The sequence below is a fragment of the Lepidochelys kempii genome, chromosome 9 (genome assembly GCF_965140265.1).
Source record: "Lepidochelys kempii isolate rLepKem1 chromosome 9, rLepKem1.hap2, whole genome shotgun sequence".
Taxonomy (NCBI): domain Eukaryota; kingdom Metazoa; phylum Chordata; order Testudines; family Cheloniidae; genus Lepidochelys; species Lepidochelys kempii.
The window spans coordinates 54,719,614-54,746,133 of NC_133264.1; the positions used below are offsets into that span (position 1 = coordinate 54,719,614).

Here is a 26,520-nt window from a genome sequence, read left to right on the forward strand (position 1 = left end):
GGGACCTCTTCCGATTGCCATGAGTTTTCAAAAATAATGGCCAATGGCTCTGCAATCACGTCTGCAATTCCCTTAGCACCCTCAGCTGCATTGCATCCAGCCCCATGGACTTGTGTATGTCCAGCTTTTCTAAATAATCCTTAACCTGTTCTTTCACCACTGAGGGCTGCTCACCTCCTCCCCATACTGTGCTGCCCAGTGCAGCAGTCTGGGAGCTGACCTTGTGCGTGAAGATCGAGACAAAGAAAACATTGAGTACTTCAGCTTTTTCCACATAATCTGTCACTAGGTTGCCTACCCCATTCAGTAAGGGTCCCAGACTTTCCCTGATCTTCTTCTTGTTGCTAACATACCTGTAGACACTCTTCCTGTTACCCTTCACATCCCTTGCTAGCTGCAACTCCAATTGTGCCTTGGCCTTCCTGATTACGCCCCTGAATGCTCGAGCAATATTTTCATACTCCTCCCTAGTCATCTGTCCAAGTTTTCACTTCTTATAAGCTTCCTTTTTGTGTTTAAGTTCACTGAAGATTTCTCTGTTAAGCCAAGCTGGTTGCTTGCTATATTCGCTATTCTTTCTGCACATCGAGATGCTTTGTTCCTGCGCCCTCAATAAGGCATTTTTAAAATACAGCCAGCTCTCCTGGACTCCTTTCCCCCTCATATTAGCCTCCCAGGGGCTCCTGCCCATCAGTTCCCTAAAGGAGTCAAAGTCTGCTTTTCTGAAGTCCAGGAGCCGTATTTTGCTACTCTTCTTTCTTCCTTTTATCAGGATCCTGAACTCGACCATCTCATGATCACTGTTGCCCAGGTTGCCACCCACTTCTACTTCCCCTACCAATTCTTCCCTGTTTGTGAGCAGCAGGTCAAGAGGAGCATGGCCCCTCATTGGTTCCTCCAGTACTTGCACCAGGAAGTTATCACTAACACTCAAAAAACTTACTGGATTGTCTGTGCACTGCTATATTGCTCTCTCCATAGATGTCAGGGTGCTTGAAGTTCCCCATGAGAACCAAGGCCTGTGATCTGGAAACTTCCTTTAGAGAGAACCAGAGAAGCAGCCCAGGGAGCAGGTCAGTGCTGGGAGCAGAGCCACAGAAGAAGCCCAGGGAACAGATCTGTGCTGGGAGGAGAACTGCAGTAACCAGAGCCAGAGGGGCCAGAGAAGCAGCCCAGGGAGCCGCACTGGAGGCAGAGCAGCAGCAGTCCAGAACCAGGTGTGGTGAGCAGCTGGGGAAAGTGAGGGGGTCCTTGGGCAGCAGGCCCAGTGCAGGGAGACACCCCCAGCCAAGAGGCTTTACAGGCCAGACTTGGGAGGGGGATCGTAACCCCAACGGGTGTGGGGGGAGCCTGATGCTGTGAAGAAGGGTCCTGCCGCCTACAGCCTGAGGGCGTGTGCTCACCGCCAGAGCAAGTGACTGACCTGCAGCATCTCTGCAGCACAGCCAGGGCCTGGGCAGGAGGCCTGGGACATGTGAGGAACAGACTGTGAACTGCCCTTACATTCCAGTGACAGCTGGTTGTGGTGTCCTCATGCCCACAGAGCAGGGTGATGGATTTTCCTTTAACCTTTCCCATTTTTTCCTTATTTTTAAAATTGATTGGTGTTTAATAAATTGTGTTTGCTTGAACAATATGCAATGATCAGTGGGTCAGGGAAGCATCCAGTGCAGAGAGAGCACCCTGCAGTGGGGACACCCTAGACCCTGCCCTAAGTGACCACAACAAGGTTGGGGGTTAAGCCCCCCCAGGAATCCTGGGCCCACACTTGTTGGGGTTACAAGGACTCTGCCACACAGGAGATTGGAAGGGGAGCCCTTGAGGTCAGACAGGCCTCTGGGTGAAAAAAAGTGGGAGAGAGGACTCAGATCCTTCCACTAGCCCGTTTCACTGGGGTAATTTTTAAGCCAGAAAAGTTCCCCATAATAGCAGGATCATTCGGCCACTTACATATATAAATACAATAAAATGGGTGCCTCTGATTTATTTTGCAAATAGCAAGTAAAAAACATCTTAAGATGGAAGCGAGAAAATAGATCAGGCAATAATCATAAGGCAACAGACTGCTTAGCTTGGGCAATATTGGGGGTGGGGCACACAGGCTTTATACTACCGTCCAATTTCAATGGATTTACTTTGTTGTAAATTGAGTAAGAGAGTGGCAATCAGGCTCATGGTCTTCAATTAGTTTTCTTTCAGCTGGTCAGTATTTTATAGCACTGCATCTAGACCAGATGCAACCTGGTAAGAGTTCCTCCTCCTTGTCCAGTCTCAGCTACGTCTCTTTTCCCCAAGACAGTAAGTTAAATCACTGCCATAGTGTTGAGGGAAGATCCTTAGAAATCTATAGCAATGACATCTCTAAAGGTGTGAGACCAATCAGGTTATGAGCTGGAGGTCCCCACCAGTTGGAAGCACCCCTATTCCTTCCTCCACCTGCTCAGTTGTAGGTTCTACCTCTCTTTCTGTTTCTTTCAGTTTCTCCATGTTGCACTTTGGTGTGGTGGCTGCACCTCACCAGGGCTTTTTTGGCTTTTTTTGTCTCTACTCTCACTCCTTCTCCTCTTCATCTATATTACAAGTAATTAACTATGCATTAGAACAGGGGTGGGCAAACTATGGCCTGGGGGCCACATCCAGCCCTTCAGATGTTTTAATCTGGCCCTCGAACTCCTGTCGGGGAGCAAGGTCGGGGGCTCCCGGAAGCAGCGGCACGTCCCAGCTCCGACTCCTATGCATAGGGGCAGCCAGGGGGCTCCACACACTGCCCCTGCCCCAAGCGCAACCTCTGCAGCTCCCATTGGCCACCAAATGGGGCCAATGGGAGCTGCAGGGGCGGTGCCTGCAGATGGGCAGCAGGCAGCGCCACCTGGCCGTGCCTCCACATAGGAGCTGGGGGGGGGGCATGCCACTGCTTCTGGGAGCTGCTTAAGCACTGTCCAGAGCCTACACCTCTGATCCCCTCCTGCGCCCCAATCCTTTGCCCCAGCCCTGATACCCCTCCCGTTCTCCGAACCCCTCAGTCCCATCCTCCTGCACCCTAGAGCCCGCACCACCAGCCAGAGCCCTCACACCCCCCACCACACCCAACCCCCAATTTCATGAGCATTTATGACCCACCATATAATTTCCATACCTAGATGTGGCTCTTGGGCCAAAAAGTTTGCCCACCCCTGCATTAGAAACAAGGGGATGGGAACCTTAGTCTCCCACTTTCCAGCTGAGTGCCTTAACTGCTGAACTATAGTCTCTTTCACACATTGGCCCAGTACATATTTAATTATTTATACACAGCGATACTCAGACAGTGCTTCAGGAGCCAAATTCGTGATCAACATTACCCAAAAGAGCCACAGAAGTGTGAATTCAGAGTTTCATTTAATATAGTGCTATAGATTCATATTTAAACAGTATGACAGGGGAAATATATATATTTATATATAAATTTCTCACAGCAAAATAACTGACCAAGTATTATTATTTTATCAACTACAATTGGATAATAATATAGTAAATATAATATAATAATATAGTAAAAGCACATCTTGATTGGTTAAAAATTAAATCACAGTGTTTTAAAACCATCTGCTGCAAAAGACACATTAAAGAGCCACTTGTGAGCATCACTGATTTATACACAGTGGAACAGTTTCATCAGGAGAGATTGAGAGAGACCTTTCCCAGAATATACCTAGTGAGTGGTGGAGGACACAAGTTCAAATCTCTTCTCAGTAGGCAGAGGGCAGAATTGAACACTCTGTCTTCCACATCCTGGCTGAGCATTCTAACCACTGAGTTAAACATTTTGTGTGGAGCTAGGCGTGCTTTGAGAATGCCTACTGGATCAGACTCTGTAGGCAAGCTAAGTGGGGAATATTTAGGGCTTGTCTACACTACCTGCTGGATCGGCGGGCAGCGATCGATCCAGCCGGGGTCGATTTATTGCGTCCAGTATAGATGTGATAAATCGAACGCTGAGTGCTCTCCCGTCCACTCTGGTACTCCACCAGAACAAAGAGCGCAATTGGAGTTGACGGGAGAGCATCAGCTGTTGACTTACTGCAGTGAAGACATTGCGGTAAGTAGGTCTAAGTACGTCATCTTCAGTTACACTATTCACATAGCTGAAGTTGCGTATCTTAGATTGACCCCACGTGGTAGTGTAGGCAAGCCCTTTGCTTGAGGCTCCGGCATGAGATCATAGAATCATAGAATATCAGGGTTGGAAGGGACCTCAGGAGGTCACAAAGCAGGACTGTGACACAGTAGGGAGCGGGGTGGATTGACCAGGGAATGTCATCTAGTTCTGCTGGGAATGTCTGCATGGGGGATGGGAGAGCAGGGGATGACCCTACTTGAGTGAGGATACCTGAGCCTGTACCCTGAGCTGGGAGGGGGTTGGACCCAGGAGACACCTTTGTCCGGGAAACTGGACAAAGGCGGGGGGAGGAGTGAGACTGCGGGCAGGGGGCTTTAGTTTTGGGCTGGCTGGGAAGATGCAGGGAACCCCAAGTCTGGGGTCTAAGCTCCTTGCCCCCCAGAGGGACCTGGCTGAGGGGTCCTGGTTGTACTTACAAGCCCTGCTTGGAACTGTGTTCCTGTCATCTAATAAACCTTCTGTGTTACTGACTGGCTGATAGTCACAGTGAATCGCAGGAAGTGAGGGTGCAGGACCCTGACTCCCCCACACTCCGTGACAAGGACCAATCCCCAGACCCCTAAATGGGCCCCTCAAGGATTGAACTCACAATCCTGGGTTTAGCAGGCCAATGCTCAAACTACTGAGCTATCCCTCCCCCCTGAGATAGGTGCCTAAATGCATGAATAGCTGTGCACATGCTCCCTGGCAGATTTTTAGGCAGCTAGGGGACTTTACCAGCAGAAATGTAGGACTTTAGGTGTCCACCGGGTGAGGCAGCAGCTGAGCAGGAGTTTTTAGGAGAGCAATAGGGCTTGAACATTGGACTTAGGCATGTAGGTGGCATCTTAGGCACCTAGTTAGGTGGATCTAGCTCTCCGTGTCTCTAGGCCTCAGCTCGCCAACTGTACAATGGGTATTGTGATGAATACATCAAAAGACTGATGTACTCTAATTCTACGATAATGGGAGTCCTAGACAGTAATATGCACATCTTCATTCTGTAGGGATCCATTCTTACAGAGACTCCTAACTGAAAAGCTAGTTAGTTTCACAAAAGGATTTAAAAGCAGTTTCAGCGCTAACCTTTTCTCCAGAGGCCCTGTGCCAACGCGTGTGGTTTTACAATCCCCTTACATAGCCCCTCTCCCATTCGACTAGGGGAAGCAGTGAAACTGTCTACACACAAAGTGCTATTGAATGCATAACCAGCATTTCCTAGAATTATCTGTTTCTTTGATTCCTCTTCTCCAGTGTAAAATATGAAACATAATCAAATGGAAATGTAGCATTTTATACTTACCATGGACTTACAGTTGTTTAGTGCCAATCTCTTCCAATTCAATAAGTACCTAAATTGTTTTCAATTTTTCTGTCTTTTTAGGATGCATTGATTTTTATGGAGTCATAATAGTGACTTTATGGCAAAATCTGAAAGCATTTCCATTCTAAGCCTGAATTGAGTCACACTGGCTATCCTGATAAATTCTTTCCACCTGATGTCTCTTTCCTGCCCTGTCTGAAGCTCCTGTGGAATTCTATCTAAGTTGGAAGTTATCCAGTCACGCCATTTTTGAGGTATGTGACTCGGAGTAACTGCTCATTTTCCAAGACTGGTCCAACCATTTCTCATTTCACTTTTAAGTCAAAGACCTTGCTGTGCAAAATGGATCAACACCTTAGCCCTCATGAAGAACTCATGCACAGGATTTGTTTCACCAAGTTTGGTTTCCAAACTATGGACAGCCTGACTGCTTCCCTGCCCTGAGAGAAAGGATAAGGGGAAGGAATCTCACTGGCAGGTGTAGCTCGCTAATTCCAACCTGGTTACAAGGGAGGTGGAGGCTGCTCTTTTTAGAAGTGAGAACTGGGGTCTACAACAGAGAAGTGTGTGCACAGAAACCCTAGGAACAGCCAAACTTGGGGAGAAGACATAGATTCATGTTACCAATAAAGCCAATTCCCAGGAAGGGGTATATGTTTGGAGTAAACACAGTTACTCAGACTGTGGGAGTGGCCAAGTTGCACTTGATGCAGGACTCATACAAAGGACGCTATATGCTACCTTTGTGCTTCCCAGGTTTTGGCACCTTTAAATTGCACTCTCCTGCCCCCGAAGAGCCACTGAAGCAGACAGAAATAGAACATAGCAGTACTCTGGCCGTGCCCACTATATATCCCCTGGGAAACTCACTCAGCCAGAGGAATTCCTGCAGGAGCAGATCTGTTTGAGTTACAGTTTCTGTGGCACTGAGTTGTACAAAGGGGCTGTATCAGACCAGGTTGTGTAGGTTTTGGTCAGAGCATAATAGGAGCTTCTGCTTACAATAAGGACACAAGGAATAAAACCTGATTGGTGCCATCATATTAAAAACAAATCAGTCTTTATTTTTATTAACTCTTATGTTTTATCAAGCTTCTTATAGTCATAAAAAAACATACATTTATTAGAAGATCACTGGAAATAACACCAAGATCCTCAAGCTGTTCTCCTAAGAAAGATTACGAGGTCTCCAGTTAGACTAGGGTATAATACTGGCAAAACATTATACAAGGTTTTGTGAATTAAAATAGTGCAATTTTTTTTTAATTCTGATCAAGTTTTAAATAGTCAAACCCCAAGTCCCTGCCAGATAATCATACATTCACTGTAAAATGTTCTCATTAAATGTAAATGTTTGTCCTGATCCAGAAAAGGTTCAGCTCAGACTTGTTTTCAGTGAGGACAATGAAATCTCACAAGCCTGGCCTGGTAAACACATGCCCTTCTGCACTTCTCTCAGGCCTCTGGCCAGCATGGCTACTTCCCATGTATCACTGCCATTGGTTGCGCTCTGCCTATTGGTGTATTGTGGCCAGAGGGGGAAGAGTTCATGGTCGTTACAAGGGGATCTTATGGATTTAGGTTTGAGGAACAATCTGTTCCTCAATTCCACTGCCCTTCAGCAGGCCAAGCCCCGCATTTCAAATGGGGTTTTATTTGCATATTTTTGGTGCTGAGGAGCTGCCAGTGACTAAGAGGTATGGAATCATGCTACCGATGTGTAGTCACCTTTCCTGCTGCCCAGCTTCTTAACTCCTATTTCTGTACAATCAATGCACCTACATTCCCCTCTCTGCTGTGCAACAGAGAGGAAGGGAGTAGAGATGTCGGTCAAGCAGCTAATAGCCCCAATCCACGAAGAAAATTAATGTATATACCCTAGTTAACACGTATATTTTCTCCTTTCCCTTCCTTGCGGATTACCAAAATGCAAGCATAACCAGATGCTGTCTTTATAAACTGGCCTCTTCTATTCCATGATGCCCCAATACGATCTTTGCCATCAAAACAGCCTAGTTTGATACATAATCACCAGTTTAGCCAAAATCTAATGAAAAACTGCAGTCTACTTCCATGAATTTACAAGATCTGTGGGCAGGATGATTACATTCTCTGTTAAACCAAGCGAGGGCACGGTGAATGGAAGAGGCAAAATTCTGTCCTGGTAAAGGGGTAAAATTCTGGCCTGGTTAGTCCAAAGCTGTCTTTGGCTCAGGGTGTTGTTGATGGGATGCTGTTTATACCTCTGATCTCAGGTTTGTAATATCTGTGTGAAAAGAAAGATTACAGAGGGGTTGACATTACTGGAAACCCTACTCTGGGTACCAACTACAGTATTTCTAGTGTGCCTGTAACTGTAGTATCCAAGTGTCAGCACGAATTGCTAGCTCTGGCTTGGCGCTAGTGAGGCAAATGCTATAAAGAAGCCCTAAACACAGCTGATCTCCGCTGGGAGTTATAGGGACAAAGATATGATCATGATGCCCACTAAGAGCTGCCTGTTGGACACCTAGTGGAGCTTAGCAAATTATTACCACTGCCATGAATTTACCAACTGTGCCAGGATTACCCCACATACATACAACTATGAGCAAGTGAGGGGCAAATACCTATAATTCCAGGATCAGGAACAGCACTGCCATAATCCTGCCATTTACACTCCAGAGATTAACCAGAATTTAATCTTCCATTTCCATAGCTGACTGCACCCACAAATCACATACCTAGATTGAAGAGGCCTAAGCTGCAGGTGTAATAATTTGCACATGTAAAATTGTAGGCCTGTGTTTGAAAACAGGCTGTAAATTGTCTTCCTATGCAGAGTAAGCAACACAGAGATTTTAAACTGCCCCACTGCCAGAAAGTGATAGAAAGCACAGATGGTCTACCAAATCTAGACACTGCTTACACTTTCTTCTTGCTGCGTGTAGCTCTTACTAACATCCACGAGCACGGACTATGAATGAAATAAAAAAACAATCTAAAGTACAGAGGAAAAGCCATCAACAGAGCATTAGAGAGTTAAGGCTTTTCAAGGGTTCCACCAGCTGGACTGGGATGGGAGATAATTCTAAGCACTGCAGCATGGGAGGGACTGGCAGGTAAGCCCCATATATACAGTCCTTTACCATTTCATTACAATCATAAAGTGAGCAAAGCAGCTTTGAAAATTGTTGTTCAGTCTGTCAGTGTCTAAAGTGCAGTTATGAGCTAGAGATACAGTCGATACAGCAGGACATTCCCCTGTTTCTCAGCAGCACGAAGCTCTCAGGAACTAGCTGGCAGTGTCTTGTAAGGGTTCAGAATCCCTTTGGGGTCCAACATGGCCTTGACTTGCTGCATGAGAAGGACTGCCTCCTGTGGCTTACTGTATTGAATGTAATGCTTCTTCTTGAAGCCCAGTCCATGCTCTGCACTGATACTGCCATTATACTGTGCAGTCCACTTGTACACAAATGGCTCAATGGCATTCAGCAGGGAATGGCTGTAGGACTCAGCTGTGATGTTCAAGTGCAGGTTTCCATCTCCTGGAAGAAAGCATAACAGAGCTGGGTCTGAGATGATTCTGATAGAGAAACTGAATGACCCTGCTATGGAAATTTATCATTGGCTCTGCTGTGTAACAAAACAGCAGAATCTGTGTTATGTCCTGAGAGCAGCTGTCCATTAGTATTCTACAAACAGTGGTTCCTCTCTTCAGACAGTTATGTGCTTGAATAACTCAGAAGGTTTCCTAGCTATTGTGCCATCTCTAAGAAGTACAGTCTGTCAGAAAGCCCTCACAATGTAGAGTAAAATAACTTTCCATTTCCTGATTTAGTGCTTTTAGAACTTCAGCCACAATATTTCTTGTGGCAAAGATTTATCTAAAAGTTACTTCATTAGGATTGTGACATTTTAATTTACCCATACCACATTATTCAATCTCTTCCAATTATATTTTTGCAACCATTTAAATCAGGGGTTCTCAGACTGGGTGTCGGGACCCCTCAGAGGGTCACGAAGTTATTACATGGGGGGTCATGAGCTGTCAGCCTCTATCCCAAACTCTGCTTTGCCTCCAGCATTTATAATGGTGTTAAATATATTTAAAAGTGTTTTTAATTTATAAAGGGGGGGGTTGCACTCAGAGGCTTGCTGTGTGAAAGAGGTCACCAGTACAAAAGTTTGAGAACCACTGATTTAAATGTACCTCTGGGTTACATTAATAGAGTTATGTTTTCTTTTGGGCTGCCTCTGAATAATGATCTTTGATTAACATCTAAATATCTATTGACTATTTGGGAATCAAGATAAATCTAAAGTTTTTAGTGATTCATGTTCACTTTGAAAGCTCTCCCAAAAGGGAACATGACTCTTGACATTAATAAGTAGAATTAAAAATAATAATCCAATTTGTTATATAGTCAAATGTGTACAAAAGACAACCTTTATTAAGCAACCTCCTCTTTAAAGACATTGCTCTAAAATATCTTCAAACAGAGAGTGCGTAACAGTGCTCCACTTCTAATGACAGCTCAGCTCTGTTAAGCAATCCATTTGTCTGTCTCCGGAGTAGCTGAAGTCAAGTTTCACTACATAAATTTCAAAATATCCCTTTGCAAATTCCAAGGCCTTTTTATCTGAATTGTATTATTTTAATCACTTTCTTCTGGTGGCTAATGGCTCAGTCATAATTGGTTTACAAATATTGCTACTCCCTCTAACAAGGACAGTGGTTACCTACCAAACATTTACATTTATTATTTGACTGTGCAGATCAAACTTATTGCCCAATTAAATCTACTCAAAACACTAGATAAGGAGCTACAAGGCAACATCTCTTTGAATAACTTCTTATACTGTGCTATTTTTGTTAGTAATTGTTAATGTTATGAAATCAATTTTTCCATTAAGCATAGGGATCATGTCTGAAATTAGTGGATTCCCACAAATCCTCACATCTCCGACTAGAGCTATAGCTCTCAGTCAGCCAATACCATCTAGTTTCCGTTTCTTAGAAGCTAAACTACAAAAGGAAATCTGTAATGTTTCCCAACTCACCTAGATGGCCATAGCCAACCACATTCTTGGCAGTCTTGCCCAGTCGAGCCCTGGTATCAATCACAAGGTCATATAGTCTCTCCACAGGGAGTGAGATGTCATATTTGTAAACACAGCCATCATGAGTTAGGGCCTCTGTGATCCGCTCCCTCAGAGACCACAATATCTGTGGTTCATTGGATCAAACAGGATAAAGTGGAGCGAGAAAATTAAAATGAACCAAATACATCAGATTTCACTCTTCATTAAGTTTGGGGATACGGGGAGAGGGGCAGGGAACTGTTATCCAACTATATAAGCTACTGTGATGGCCTTATGTCCTCCCTCTGCATATGTACTATCTTACAGCTCTCAGAAACATCCATTTATATTTGTTTGGCAAATTGGCACCATCATATGGTGGAACTATGCATGAGGTCTCTAAATTCATCAATTTCAGATAAAGCAGTACTGGTTAAAATAACGGACTTGCTCAGTACCCTGCCACTGCAGTCTTTGGTTCCCATGCACCTCAGTCCTGCCTTACCAGTACCCTGCTATCTCAGCCCATACAAACCATCTCAGCCTTGACCCACAGCAGCCTCTGGCTCTACATACGGGGCTCCTATCCAACTTTGACTGTGTTTAGTTCCTGTCTCAGAGAAAGGAGAAAACATGTAATTTCATTTTCCTGGATATTTTAGAATGGCTATTTTTCTGTCTAGAGTCAATACTCAGATCTCCTGCCAATGCACTGGCTGCAAGGGAAGGGAAAGACTATGGAAGCATCTCCCCATAAACATTCACAAAGCCACCTCACTGTCCTCTTTAAACTCTCCATTGCCAACAGGGCAACAAAAAACCACAATGGTTAGGCAACTGGTGTGCAATGACCACTACTTATCATACTGACCAGGAGTGTCTCATTGTTTCCTTGTGCTCTCCTGTTGTTTGCTGTATCTATCTGTTGTCTCTTGTCTTGTATTTAAATTGTAAACTCCTTGGGACGGTGGCATCTCTATTATGTGCTGATACAGTGCTTGGCACAATAGGGCCCTAATACAGGACCCTAGGTGCTACTATAATGTAAATAATAATCATCTCAGCTCTATGCTAGTACTCAAAGTTTGCTTCCCATACATGAGTGCAACATGCTGCTGAGACTGAGAGTCCAGTCCAACACAAGATCTTCCACTATACACACCACTGTAACATATTCCAAGGAAGTGAGGGTCAAGGTGTTGTCCAGCACTGCAAATCTTCCCACTTCTAAAGAGGAATAGGGTTATTCTACTCCATCACCTGTCAGCCTCTCTCTATTGTTTTGTTTTGCTGGCTAAGGAAATGAGGAATTTCTCTACTACTTTGTGCTCAAGCAAAATTGCATGCCCAGAGAAAGAAGATTCAGCACCTCCTCATTAACACCATAAGAGAGGGCTATGAGGAAAATATTGGCAGAACATTTGAAAACAGCCAAAAAAATTGTTGGCATATGTTTCACCACATAAACCAAGCTACAGCTTGTCCTCCTGATGTCAGGAGACTTGGGAACTCCTAAGCCACAGAACAAATTGTTTAATCATTCATCAGTGTAAAGTACAAACCCAAATAGAGAATTATTCCATGAGTGTTTGTGTAGGACAGGGAATCACCTTTATTTTCTTATCCTCTGTGGCCACAGTCCCATCTGTCACCAAACCAGAGGCCATGACATGTTCCAAGAAATTGTTCAGCTTTTCTTCATCATGGGCAGAATTGGAGCCTGATGTTTCAATTAAAATATAAAAGGGGCTTCCTGGAAATGAGAGAGGGCAGAAAAAGAGAACAGCCAGTAGAAGATAGGGATTTAATTCAGACGATTAAAAGGTCATCTTGAGAAGTCAGTGGGTTAAAAATAAAGCAACATTCTCTACAGTGACTCCTTTTGTATAAGGTAGAGGGCTGAGATAACTGATCTTCCCAAGCTTCAGCATCCTTTCACCATTCCCTATAGGAATTCTGCTGGCCAAGGCAGGACTGAAATAGCTGGGAATGCCTCCAGAGCTGTGATATGTGGGAAGACCCCCCTCATGAACAGCTGCTCTGCACTCTGCATTGGCTAGAGCGCACAGAGCTCTAGACAGAGCACAATGGATGCGATGTCCTCGACAGTTGGAAATTCTGCAAATATTTTTGATCTTGTCAGAGTATCTGCTTTGTGTTTGAAAGTGAGTATTTCAGAGTGATACTATCCATCTGTATGGAAATAAACTCTGCTACAAGGCATGCAGCTAATCTACTGCTTCCTTCAAGTTAACCAATGTAAATAAAGTCCAAAATTCTGGAACGATGCACTTTCCTGCTGCATTTCACATAGGTTCCCTCTGAGGAATCGCTCTCTGTTACTCTATAGCCTTGATGCTACATCAGTTGCTCTATGCACTGCCCTTGTTTTAATCACTCTTTATTGTAGCAGCTGCTGTTGCGATGGGGCCAATAACTTAAAATAAAATACGCCCCCCCCCCAATAATACAAAAAATTATGATTCATGTGATGTTTGTTTGAATGTCTCAGAATGACTAAGCTGGGGAGACAGGGAAGTTTGCTCAGTGATAAATTGTTACAATGTTACTGGAATTTATTCAGTCTATTTATTAGGTTACTGTCTCCTTCCTACTCCACAGGACCAGACATAGTCCCTATGAAAAACTGTCTTTTTGCTATCTCTGGAGAGACCCCTTAATAACTGAACATGTAGGCTAAACACTTCTCTTGCCCTAGCAGAAGACTAGCTGCTCCTTGGCAAGGTTGGAGTGCAGTGGTGGAACAGTGTGGGGAAGTCCAAACCTCAGTTAACCTGGATACTGGACTCCCTTCTCACCTTTGGAGAGACCTCTCTTTAGATCAACTAAGTATTTAGCCCACCATTCCCTACCTCCTCCCAAAAGAAATCCCCAGAAGATATTAGGTCTTTTTCCACAGCACAATAAAACATCAAGATACCTGGGTTCATAGCAAAGCCTTATACTCCAGATCACCTGTCTATGCACAGTACATTAATTCTAGTACCTGTCACTGGTTTGGACAGTTTGAGGTGGCTCTCAACCAATTTCATGCACTTGTCATCCATGAATTCGTATGCAGACAGGATCTCTCCCAACATGCCTTTGCAGGTAGTGAAAGTTCCAAGAACTTGAGAGAAACTCTGACAACCTTTCCACAGACAACAAACACAGAAAAAATTAAAACTGCTAACATACTAAAAAATATTACCTGGCTCAAAATAGTTTGTCCAGGGTCCAGTAAATAATTAATGATGTATGCTACACAGAACGCTGTTAGAAATGTTTGTGATGGTAAATGTTTAGAGTAGACCATGCAAGTACACCTCTTACCTGACTGGTCTTTTTCATACCAATGATTTTTAGCAAACAGGACACCTTGGATCCTATCAAGATACTTAGGGCACCATTTCCCTATTCCCTAATTATCTGGGCCAGAAGGGTGGTGAAGCAAGGAAGTGGTCAGGCAAAATATAACCAGTACAGCTAAGCACTGGATCCCTTCCCTTCTCTACTTCTACCTACCATTTTTCTACCGGAGAATGACATTTTGCCTGCCAGAGCTAAGCTAAAGCTCAAATGGCATGGTGACAGGTCCCTTGGGAATACCACAGATAAGAGAGTTTTGCTAAATCCATGACCACAAGTATTTTAATACACACCACCAAACTCTCTCAAATATTTTGTTATTAGAAATAAAATCAAGTTGGTGGTTAACAGCAGTTTACTAACTTGTGACTCTCTCAATTCTCATTCTTTCCCTGCTTCTTCTGTCACTGGTTTCAGCAGTAAAGTTATTAAATAACAGCCCCCAGGATCACCGGACAGCTTCATCTCCAGTAATATACCCCAAATCAATCTCTTGGTCCTCTGATACTGTATGAACAGCATTGCATATTGTTTCTGGTTACCAACACCACAGCTGAAGAGTGAGAGAGGGACAGAGCCTACCTAGGAAGGCCAGATTCACAGACTTGGGTTTCCGTGGACAGAGGATAGAGACAGCAGTAATGACCCCCAAAGTCCCCTCTGACCCAATGAAAAGCTGCTTCAAATCATAGCCAGTATTATCCTTCCGCAGAGAAGCCAAGCAGTTCAGAATGGAGCCATCAGCCAAGACCTGGCAGAGGACAAAGAAACAATACTGATAAACCCTTCATTTCCAATTACATAAATACACACAGGTGATGAGCTGGTGTGAAGAGATAAGATGATCAGAAGCTGCAGCAAACCTCTCAAGAGAGCCCTGCATGGATACATCTGATCCATAAAAATGGTCTGCAGATATCCACAGATTTGCAGGGCTCTACCCCTCAGTGCTGCAAAGTGGTTATATGCTTTTTTCCTTCTCCAGTCGTTGTCCCTCCCCACGCTTTTTCCCTATCACTTCTTCCACATAGCTCTCCCCGTCCAAGGCTCTCTCTCATCTACATCCTGCCCATTTTGCTCCATCAAATTCCTCTCTTCCTTACATGCTCTGCTCATGTGTCTCATGTAAAGCAAGGAACAGTTACACCAATAAGAACAGAAATGTTTTTCATACCAATCAGTGATCTTTCTCCAATGGACATAATCAGCCACAGTACGTAGATTTTAGCTTAGGACAGCTGATGTAACCAATGAAAGTAAAGTGCCAGTTTTAAAACAGTGAGGGTAATTAATCATCAGAAGTAGTAAGTTCTCCATCATTTGAGTCCTTAAACCAAGATTGGATGGGTTTCTAACAGGTATGCTCTAGTTAAAGATTGCCTTGACTTCTTAGACACATTAGAGATGAAAAAGACCACCTGTGTCATGTAATCCTCTCTCCTGCCAATACTGTTCTTTACAACAAACATACTAGTGAATTTTTCAGTCTATCTTTAAATGTTCCAAACACCAGGATTTCCAAAAGTAAGCAGACTATTTTACAACCTAATAGAACTATAAGGCATTCAGCCAACACTTTTCTGTGTTTTAAGTGAACTTCACTAATAGGCTGGTAGCACAACGTATTTTGCCAGACCTTAACGGTTTGCGCTGATATTTTCCATGCACGTTGTCTGCCTCAGCCCTGTATCATAGAATCATAGAAGATTAGGGTTGGAAGAGACCTCAGGAGGTCATCTAGTCCAACCCCCTGCTCAAAGCAGGACCAACACCAACTAAATCATCCCAGCCAGGGCTTTGTCAAGCCGGGCCTTAAAAACCTCTAAGGATGGAGATTCTACCGCCTCCCTAGATAACCCCTTCCAGTGCTTCACCACCCTCCTAGTGAAATAGTTTTTTCCTAATATCCAATCTAGACCTCCCTCACTGCAACTTGAGACCATTGCTTCTCGTTCTGTCATCTGCCACCACTGAGAACAGCCTAGCTTCATCCTCTTTTGAACCCTCCTTCAGGTAGTTGAAGGCTGCTATCAAATCCCCCCTCACTCTTCTCCTCTACAGACTAAATAAGCCCAGTTCCCTGCTGGTTTTAAGATTATATAGCAAGCGGCCACTAAGAGATAGCTACAGGTAGGATCTCTGTAAGCAGAGGTACGAAGTTACAATTTCCAAGTTTTAACTAAAAGAGCTCTCTCCCCACTTCTTAGCACTACAAGGCCATCTAACATCATTGGATGTTACCAGTAAGACAATGGTTAAAATAGGAGGTTGAGAGTTAACTTTTAAAATATCTCTGTATCAAAAAATACTCATGTAAAGTCTTTTAACAACACTATTCAGGAGAGCTAGAAAAGTAATATTTTAAGGATGGCTGGAAATCTGGAGAATCTGACAGCACAGAACCACTCAAATGTAGGGCAGGAAGTAACCTCAAAAATCATCAAGTCCAGCCCCCTGTGCTGAGGCAGGACCAAGTTGTGACACCCTGGCACCCTCTTATTCACCATCACATAATTAGGATATGTTTTGCACAAAGTATGCCTTGTGAGGTACCATTCTAAAAGTCTTGATCTGATAGACGTTAATCTCTCGTTGGATTATATGTGCTACCATTGTATGTGAAGTTATGAAATTTGGCTAGGTATGTGTGTAGCCAGACAGACAGACAGCCCCCCCCCCGCCCCCCTCAGACCAGCATTGCTGGAAACACAGGAGGAAGCCGGAACAGGGCACTTAACATATATTCCAGCGCAGCCTTTGAAGCTGTGAAAGCACAGGTGTGCTGCTACAATGTGCCTCTGGGAACAGATACAAGGATTAAGCTCACAGCAGCCCACCCCAGCCCTCTGTGGAGATAGAGGCGGTTAGGGACTATTTAGAAAAGCTGGACGTGCACAAGTCCATGGGGCCGGACGAGTTGCATCCGAGAGTGCTGAAGGAATTGGCGGCTGTGATTGCAGAGCCACTGGCCATTATCTTTGAAAACTCGTGGCGAACCGGGGAAGTCCCGGATGACTGGAAAAAGGCTAATGTAGTGCCAATCTTTAAAAAAGGGAAGAAGGAAGATCCTGGGAACTACAGGCCAGTCAGCCTCACCTCAGTCCCTGGAAAAATCATGGAGCAGGTCCTCAAAGAATCAATCCTGAAGCACTTGCATGAGAGGAAAGTGATCAGGAACAGCCAGCATGGATTCACCAAGGGAAGGTCATGCCTGACTAATCTAATCGCCTTTTATGATGAGATTACTGGTTCTGTGGATGAGGGAAAGCAGTGGATGTATTGTTTCTTGACTTTAGCAAAGCTTTTGACACGGTCTCCCATAGTATTCTTGTCAGCAAGTTAAGGAAGTATGGGCTGGATGAATGCACTATAAGGTGGGTAGAAAGCTGGCTAAATTGTCGGGCTCAACGGGTAGTGATCAATGGCTCCATGTCTAGTTGGCAGCCGGTATCAAGTGGAGTGCCCCAAGGGTCGGTCCTGGGGCCGGTTTTATTCAATATCTTCATAAATGATCTGGAGGATGGTGTGGATTGCACTCTCAGCAAATTTGCGGATGATACTAAACTGGGAGGAGTGGTAGATACGCTGGAGGGGAGGGATAGGATACAGAAGGACCTAGACCAATTGGAAGATTGGGCCAAAAGGAATCTGATGAGGTTCAATAAGGATAAGTGCAGGGTCCTGCACTTAGGACGGAAGAACCCAATGCACAGCTACAGACTAGGGACCGAATGGCTAGGCAGCAGTTCTGCGGAAAAGGACCTAGGGGTGACAGTGGACGAGAAGCTGGATATGAGTCAGCAGTGTGCCCTTGTTGCCAAGAAGGCCAATGGCATTTTGGGATGTATAAGTAGGGGCATAGCGAGCAGATCGAGGGACGTGATCGTTCCCCTCTATTCGACATTGGTGAGGCCTCATCTGGAGTACTGTGTCCAGTTTTGGGCCCCACACTTCAAGAAGGATGTGGATAAATTGGAGAGAGTCCAGCGAAGGGCAACAAAAATGATTAGGGGTCTGGAACACATGAGTTATGAGGAGAGGCTGAGGGAGCTGGGATTGTTTAGCCTGCAGAAGAGAAGAATGAGGGGGGATTTGATAGCTGCTTTCAACTACCTGAAAGGGGGTTCCAAAGAGGATGGCTCTAGACTGTTCTCAATGGTAGCAGATGACAGAACGAGGAGTAATGGTCTCAAGTTGCAGTGGGGGAGGTTTAGATTGGATATTAGGAAAAACTTTTTCACTAAGAGGGTGGTGAAACACTGGAATGCGTTACCTAGGGAGGTGGTAGAATCTCCTTCCTTAGAGGTTTTTAAGGTCAGGCTTGACAAAGCCCTGGCTGGGATGATTTAAGTGGGAATTGGTCCTGCTTTGAGCAGGGGGTTGGACTAGATGACCTTCTGGGGTCCCTTCCAACCCTGATATTCTATGATTCTATGAGCAGGCAGAGGCCCTGTGACAGACATGGCTCTTAGCCCCTACTAATAGCGTGATGCACACACACCAACATCCTAGGTGGGAAAATATTTACCCTGATAAAAGAAATGTCCAGTAGTCGACACTTATTGTTTCTCTCCCTTGCAAGTGTAAACTACTCTTGCGAAAGCTGGCGTCACCCCAACAGACCAGCCTCAATTTAGCATAAGAAAGGAGAAAGAGAATAAAGGAGTACAGAGGTATAAGTAGGGGACCTACAGCACCATGATTTTTGAGTGCTTTTCACTATCTATCTGCTGGTCAGATAAGTGACAGCCTCCCAAGGCTTCTGCAGCTAAGAGGGTCCCTAAGCCTTGTCCCTTATTCGTCTTTCTGCGGAATTGAGTGACCGATCCTGGCTTGGCACCGCTGGAATCGAGAGATGCAAGGAGGGTAAGAAGCACCCACACCTGATCTCCTATCTTTAGTGTACACATATTTTGAAATAGAGCTCTATACTTTGTTTTCTTTCTTTGGGATTGTGGCTTCAGTTTTGTAACTTGTTTGTGTGTGTAACATCTCTACATTTAAATAAGTAGGCACTAGCAATTTTGTAACCACATGATTAGAATCTAGCTTAATAAATTTTGGTAACCATTTATGCATAAGCCTGACTTGTTTTCTCTGGTTTACTGTAAAGCAGCCAACACAATTAAAGAACCTCAGCCATTTTGGCTCTAAAGCCTGGCCATTAGGTGAGAGTACTAAGAGCCTAGCGTTGAGTTGTGCCGCCTCCACGGGGCAAACTCTTGGGGCACCTGTCAGTCAATCCTGGCTGCCCACTGCGAAGGAGCTCTGAGCTCTAGCAGTTAAAGTCACGGGTGTGGAGAGGCTCTTAGTGCTGCCATTGGGGCACCTGTCAGTCAGTATTGACTGCCCGCTGCGAAGGAGCTCTGAGCTCTAGCAGTTAAAGTCACGGGTGGTTAGGACCTTGGGGCATCCGTCAGCCTAGCCCGGGCTGCCTGCCGCGAAGGGACAGTGCGTCCTAGCGGTTAAAGTCACGGATGGTATAAACGGGCATAGCTGGCACCAAACATCCTTGGCCGTCAGCTAACAATGTGTTACTGAAACATGTTGTGAAAACAGCCACAAGCAACCTTTCAGGTACAACAATAAAAAGACCAAACAATGTTAATGGCTTATTGAGGAAACGCACACAAACACAAGGATTACCCCAGGAGCTGTGTACAACAGAAACCTCTCAGAGACAGCACTACTGTTTGGACCCAGGTCACAGCAAAAGAACTTTCCAGCAAGTAGAAAAAAATATATAAAAGGGGGAAATGACAACATGAAGGTACCTCACTCTCCCTATAACAACCTGTGCACCTGAAAACACCTGAGGAACAAAGACTGAACTGGGGGAAGTGATGGTCCCAGGCTAAAGGGATTTCTAGCCTATGTATGAAAACTTGGGAAACCGAAGCTGCTAAGCAAAGGCAGCTTGTGCCTTAAGAATCTGCCAGCCTGTTTATCACTCAGGGTGAGAATCTGCCAATCCATATCCTACCTATTTAGTATGTTAAACTCAGTTTGCATTTTTATTTACTGCATAATCTGCTTTGATCTGTTTGCTATCACTTATAATCAATTAAAATCTATCTTTTGTAGTTAATAAACTTATTTTATGTTTTAATCCAAAACAGTGTACATTTGATTAAGGTGTCTAGGGAAAATCTCATCTTGGTTTCCACAAGTGTGCATGGTCCTCTTCACATTGAGGGAGACACAGACCAAGTGTTAAACCCATATACTGGCTAGATTTGACCAGGGCAAGACGGTACTGGTCTGTAGTCCTAGGCTGGGAAGCTGGTGGTTAGAGAGTCTGCCGGTAACTGCAGCTGGGTATGTCTCTACCTGTGTGAATGCTGGTGAAAGTGCAGGCTGGATGGCTTTGCAGCTTGTCACAGCAGTTAAGTGTGAGAGGGAGCCCAGGCTGGTGGATCAGAGGGCTTAGTGGTACCCCAGTTCCAGGCAGCATCCCAAGGGCAACCCATCACACAGATAAACCTAGACCATCCCTGACAGGTGTTTGAAGGGTTTTAAGAACAGGCTAGACAACAAGGGATTCCACAACCTCTCTTGGAAGCCTTTTCCAGTGCTTAACTACCCTTAGAGAGGAGGAAAAACTTTCTAACTCCAACCAAAATCTGACATTACACCCATTACTTCTTGTCCTCCCTTCAGTGGACATGGGGAATTGATCACAGTCCCCTTTATAACAGCCCTTAACATACTGGAAGACTTATCAGGTTCCCCTCTCAGCCTTTTCTTCTCAAGACTAAACATGCCCAGTTTTTTAACCTTTTCTCATAGTCCAGGTTATCTAAACCTTTTTATCATTTTTGTTGGTCCAGAGGAGAGCACTGTTCTCTCTAATTTTTTAGATCCATGTGCAGAATGAATTTTGTAATGTGCACCAATATGGAGCTGATGCATGGTGGGGGTGGGATCGAGGGCTTTAGTGTGGGAGGGGGCTCAGGGCTAGGGCAGAGGGTTGGGGTGTGGAGGGGGGGGTGAGGGCTCTGGCTAGGGGTGCGGGCTTTGAGGTGGGGCTGGGGATGAGGGGTCCGGGAGGGGGGCTCAGAGGTGGGGCAGAGAGTTGGGTGCAGGGGGTGACTGCTCCAATTAGGGATGAATGCTTTGGGATGGGGCCAGGGATGAGGGGTTTGGGGTTCAGGCTGCCCTGGGGCTGCGGCAGGGAGAGAGGACTTCCCCCAGCCCTCTCTCTCTGCTGCAGCTCAGCACCCGGTGAGAGGCGCTTCTCCCTGGCTGTGGCCGCTCTGGCATGCCTGGGCTGGGGGAGGGGCTCTTCTCCCTGGCAACTCTGGGCTGGGCCAAGGGAGGGGATCCTCTCCATGACAGCTCCAGCGGGCCTGGACTGGGCCAGGGCTCCTCTCCCCGGCTGTGGCAGTTCTGGCGGGCCTGGGCCGGGTGAAGGGCTCCTCTCCTCGGCAGCTCCAGCGGGTCTTGGCTGGGTCAGGGGAAGGGCTCCTCTTCCCGGCTGCGGCCATTCCAGCGGGCCTGGGCTGGGTGAGGGACTTCTCTCCCCAGAAGCTCCAGCGGGCCTTGATAGCCTGCAGTGCAGCTGCACAGCTTACAGGGGAATTTAGCTCTGGACTCTCTCCAGTTTGTCCACCTCTCTCAAAGTGTGGGCCGACAACTGGACACACAGTACTCCAGCTGAGGCCTCACCAGTGCTGAATAGAGCAGGACAACTACTTCTCATGTCTTACATAGCACACTCCTGTTAATACACCCTAGAATTACATTAGCCTTTTTCACAACTGCATCACACTGTTAACTCGTACGCAATTAGTGATCCACTATAACCTCCGATTCTATTCAGCAGTACTACCACCGAACTAATTATGCCCCATTTTGTAGTTGTGCATTTGATTTTTCGTTCCTAAGCATAGTACTTTGTACTTGTCTTTATTAAACTTCATCTTGTTGATTTCTGACTAATTCTCGAATTTGTCAAGGTCATTTTAAATTTTAATCCCATTCTCCAAAGTGCTTGCAACCTCTCCCAGCTTGGTGTCGTGATGTACATTTCTAGAATAACAGGAATATAAAAACAGGATGGTGGCAGGATACAGGATGGAAAGAAGTTCAGATACAGAAAGCAGCTACAAGACACTCATCTTACCACTTCCAGTCCCAGAACTGTCCCTCGGAGAGAGCCGTACCTCAACAGCCTCAGGCCTCCTGCATTTGTTGCCACATTACCACCAATGTGGCAGCTGCCCTTTGCCCCAAGGTCAAGTGGCATGATGAAGTCCAGCTCCTCAAGATACGTGTTCAGGTTCTCTAAAATACAGCCAGCCTGGCAAACAAGGATTCCTGAAAACAAAAGAATCAAGCTACAATTTGACACACAGAAATGGTCTCCTAAAGAGGCAGGACAGCGGTAAGCAACTAGGACCTCCTCTTTCTCCAAAACTTCTACCCTGATGGTACAATTCAAATCCAAAACAACTCTTGTCATGGCTCTATCTCCCTCCTACTGAAGTCTATGGGAGTTTTGACACTGACTTCAGGAGGCAAAGGTCCTGGATTGGTATCTGGAACACCGCGGTACCAAATATTTCTCTCCCTTTAATTTTCCCTTACCTCAACTTTTTAAGAACTTTAATGTTCACATCAACCAGAGGTTTTCTCATTCCCCAAGTCCAACCACATATGCATACTTTTCCCATTTCTCTCCTCCACAAATGCCAGTGCAGACTGGCCATAAACCTGGCAGATCCTTTCTTCAATACAGCTGTAATTTATGTCCTACCCTTTACTATCAGATCCAGATAGTATCCCATATGGATTTCTTAAACAGATACTGGGATGAGTTCAGGTAGTCCTTTTCCTTCCCCCAGTCTCCATGTACTATCAGAAACAACATCAGAAGAATCCTGGATTCAGGAAGCCCCTGCTGCCTCCTCGTGGTGCTGCTGGTCTGGATCCCTGCTGATACTACACTAAGCACCTCTCTGAAGGAGGGCAGGATTCAGAGGACTAAAAGATGAGCCCTTTTACATTAGAAGAAATATATTTACCAGACACACTGTTGAAGCTGATGACCTGGTTCATCAGAGCTGTGGAGAGAATAATCTCATCAAAGACAGGAACGCTGCCCCCCACAAGGCCAGTGTTACCTCCCTGGGGGTTTACCGCCAAGTTCCTTTTGTTACAATACCTGAAAGGGAACACATTGTTCAAAGGTCACACTGCTCAGAGCCATGCCCCACCTCCCTTCTGCATGCCTCTGGGAGATTTGTTCTCACATGCACATGTGCAGTTGGATGAATCGGTTGTCCTCACCAACACTAATTGTTTCAGTCCTAAAAACTGAATTTGAGATGAAGGGCCAGTTTCAGATAGCGAGTGAGAAAACACAACTCCTGCTGATGCCAATAGGCCTTGAATAAAGGAATATAAATGTAGGACCAATACAATATTTTTACTCCCAACAGCAGTCAATTCCTTTTAGAAACTAATTCTTCATGAGGCTGCCTTTGTTAGCAAATCTCTATCACACTGCTGCATGTTCTTTCCACCTCATCACATGGGATTTTCATTTCTTTGGTTTTGCTGGGGCTCCGTGTCCCCCAGCGCAGCGGTGTGTGGGAGCTCCAGGGTCCCCCTGCCCATGGGACTGGGCAGCAGCGGGGAGTTCCCCCGCCACCGGTCAACTGCAGCATCTGTCAGCCACCCGCTGCCTGCTGGGCAGCTGCGGGGAGTTCTCCGACCTGCGGCTGGGCAGCTGCAGGGGGCCTCCTGCCACGGCTAGGCAGCTGCGGGATCCGCCGGCTACCTGCCACAGCTGGGCAGCTACGGAGTCCCCCCCACCAGGGTGAAGGCTGGGAGCTGTGGGGGCAGGGCTGGCTGGGAGCTCTAGCCCCAGGTTAGAAAATGTCATGGAGGTCAATGGAAGTCATGGAATCCGCGACTTCTGTGACCTCATCGTAGCCTTATTTATAGAGAACTATGGGTGCGTGCAGGACATCTTACAGAACAAGTAAAAAGACAGGTCTCTGCCCCACAGAGCTTACAATCTAATTCCAAAATTGCAGTCTAAGTTAATTCCCTGCTTAGACCTCATACACATGTACAGGGTGGAGGATTAAGAAAGGACCAAGAACAGAAGGCCAATTCAGACTCTTAGAGGGAATACAGGATACTATCAGGAACAGCTGTTTACTAGCAAGGGGCCTTCAAGAAGGTAAAGTGCCACAACCAGTTCTTACACAGCTGTGATGCATCTCAGGATAAGGACTATGTAGTTATGTAAAAATATTTTTAGTTTCTCTTGTAACTAATGGACTTTAAAAATCCCCTCTAAAACCTTTTAGAACTCGGAAAATATGGTGTTCTTTTGTTGCTGAACCAAGAGATATCCTGAATCCTGCAAGTTCCAGTTGTATTAAGTGTACAAAGCTGCAGTGTACTAGAAAATATTTCAAAAATGCAGATCTTGATGGTAGAAGGTTTTAGGGTCACTTTACATTTTGTTGTAACACACCTGGTATTGGGCTCATACACTGTTGTAAAATATGATCAACCTTTTTAACTGTCTGAACCACCAAGTGGTGAGCCTGTGTACTGCTGCTAAATTAGGGCTCGATTCTACACCCAGTGACACCTAGGAAAGTACTGTCATTGACTTCAAAAGATATAGAATCAGATCTTCAGGTTCAGGAGCTGTTTGAAGCTGGGATCAGGCTCAAGGTTTCTCTGGGAGGATTTATTTTGAATCTCTTATTTTATCTTCCTTTTGTTCTCCTAATCTCCTTTTTCCCCTTTGGCTATTTTTCTCCTTCAGCCTGAGCTTGTTGTGACCTTCCGAGGGTGGTCCCTTCCTACTATTGGCACTGTTTCCAATTAGGTCAGTTCAGTGGAGCAGAGAAATCACTAGTGATGAGACGTCGCCCTCTAAACCCTCCCCTGCTGCACACACACACTCTACTACTTAGTATTTTCTAATCAGGGCCACAGGGGTGTGGACCTGAGAAGCCAGATGTTTCCCATTTGGCATTTATATTTGTTACTTGTTCTCAGTGATCACATTGCTAGTTAGGAAACCATTACCTTTCCTAACCATTTGAAAGCTCTCTTGGTCTAGCTTTTATAGTTAGACTGGATTTTGCTCATTCATGCACATTACCTGGTTTCTTGATTAAATCTGGTATCAATGTCAAATGATATAATGAGAAAGTTAGTAGAACAGAGCAAAGACAGAATTCAGAGATAATAAAACAGAAGCACTAAGTAGCAAAGATCAGTTAAAAAGATGTAAATTACCTGAGAATCTCAGATACCTCTGCTGCTGTCCGTGGCCTCAGCAACATAGTACTGCAGCCTGCAATGGAAGTAAGGTATGGTAAAATCAATCTGAAGCAAAGACTGTGGCCAAAAAGAAAAACCTGACATCTTTTGGTATTTCTGACACTAGTGGCAACAGAACATGCCAGGGCCACCTGCACCATGAGGTTCAATTATGAGGTGAGGTTACTTGTTCCTTGGTCTAGGAGCACAGGAAAAATCATGGAAGAAACATGTTCCTGCAATGCTCCAATAGTAACCAAACTCACTGATCAGAAATGACATTGATCGGCTGCAAAGGGAGCAGTCCTATAATAACAGGAATAATACCGAGCTCTTATATAGTGTTTTTTATCTATGCTTTCCAAGCACTTTACTAAAGAGGTAAATATCATTATTCTCATTTTACAATTAGTCAGAGTACGTTGCTATGGTGAGGACATGAGATGGTCAGAAAATAAAAGAGATTAAATGGCAATAGTTTTGGCAAATACCAGCTCTCATGTGACTGGATTTTTTCCCACAGAAGAACTTGGATAATTGGCCAGATGTAATAATGGGTGACTTTCACCTCTCCCTGAAGTACTGTACACATAGTCTGCTAGAAAAAGCAGGGTTCATAACGAGGTAAATCACTGGTAAGGCCCTACCAAATTCTCGGCTATCAAAAACGTGTCACGGACCGTGAAATCTGGTCTCCTCCCGTGAAATCTGGTCTTTTGTGTGCTTTTACCCTATACTATACAGATTTCATGGGGGGAGACCAGTGTTTCTCATATTGGGGGTCCTGACCCAAAAGGGAGTTTCTAGGGGTTGGAAGGTTATTTTACGGGGGGGTCACAGTATTGCCACTATTACTTCTATGCTGCCTGCAGAGCTGGGTGGCCACAGAGTGGCAGCTATTGGCTGGGTGCTCAGCTCTGAAGGCAATACCCTACCATCAGCAGTGCAGAAGTAAGGGTGACATACCATACCATGTCAACCTTCCGCACTGCAGCCTTCAGAGCTGGGCAGCCAGAGAGTGGCGGCTACTGACTGAAGGTTTAGCGCTGCAGGCAGCAGAGCAGAAGAAGGGTGGCAATACCATACCTTGCCATCCTTACTTCTGCGCTGCTGCTGGTGGTGGCTCTGCCTTCAGAGTTGGGATCCTGGCCAGCAGCCACTGCTCTCCAGCTGTCCAGCTCTGAAGGCAGCACAGAAGTAAGGATAGCAGTACCACAACACCCCCTACAATAATCTTTTACACACACACACACACACACACACAACTCCTTTTTGGGTCAAGATGCCTACAATTACAACACCATGACATTTTATATTTAAATAGCTGAAA

The 26,520-nt window shown here is 45.3% G+C and overlaps 1 protein-coding gene across 4 annotated transcripts in view; it reads right to left on the bottom strand.

Annotated features, from left to right (window-relative positions):
- Positions 1–3,492: 3,492 nt before the first annotated feature.
- The window catches only part of D2HGDH (D-2-hydroxyglutarate dehydrogenase), a 34,291-nt gene continuing 11,263 nt past the window's right edge, over positions 3,493–26,520 (bottom strand). Inside the window, exons 3-10 of one of the 4 annotated variants that reach the window (XM_073360409.1) lie at positions 25,167–25,224; positions 22,922–23,061; positions 22,021–22,214; positions 14,478–14,646; positions 13,534–13,677; positions 12,137–12,279; positions 10,506–10,671; positions 3,493–8,989 (exon numbers count right to left, since the gene is read on the bottom strand). In XM_073360409.1, the coding sequence (XP_073216510.1) occupies positions 8,730–8,989; positions 10,506–10,671; positions 12,137–12,279; positions 13,534–13,677; positions 14,478–14,646; positions 22,021–22,214; positions 22,922–23,061; positions 25,167–25,224 (1,274 nt within the window). In that variant the 3' untranslated portion in view covers positions 3,493–8,729. Of the gene's footprint in view, positions 8,990–10,505; positions 10,672–12,136; positions 12,280–13,533; positions 13,678–14,477; positions 14,647–22,020; positions 22,215–22,921; positions 23,062–25,166; positions 25,225–26,520 lie in introns of those variants that run through there. The other 3 variants (XM_073360411.1, XM_073360412.1, XM_073360410.1) reach the window with 3 other exon arrangements.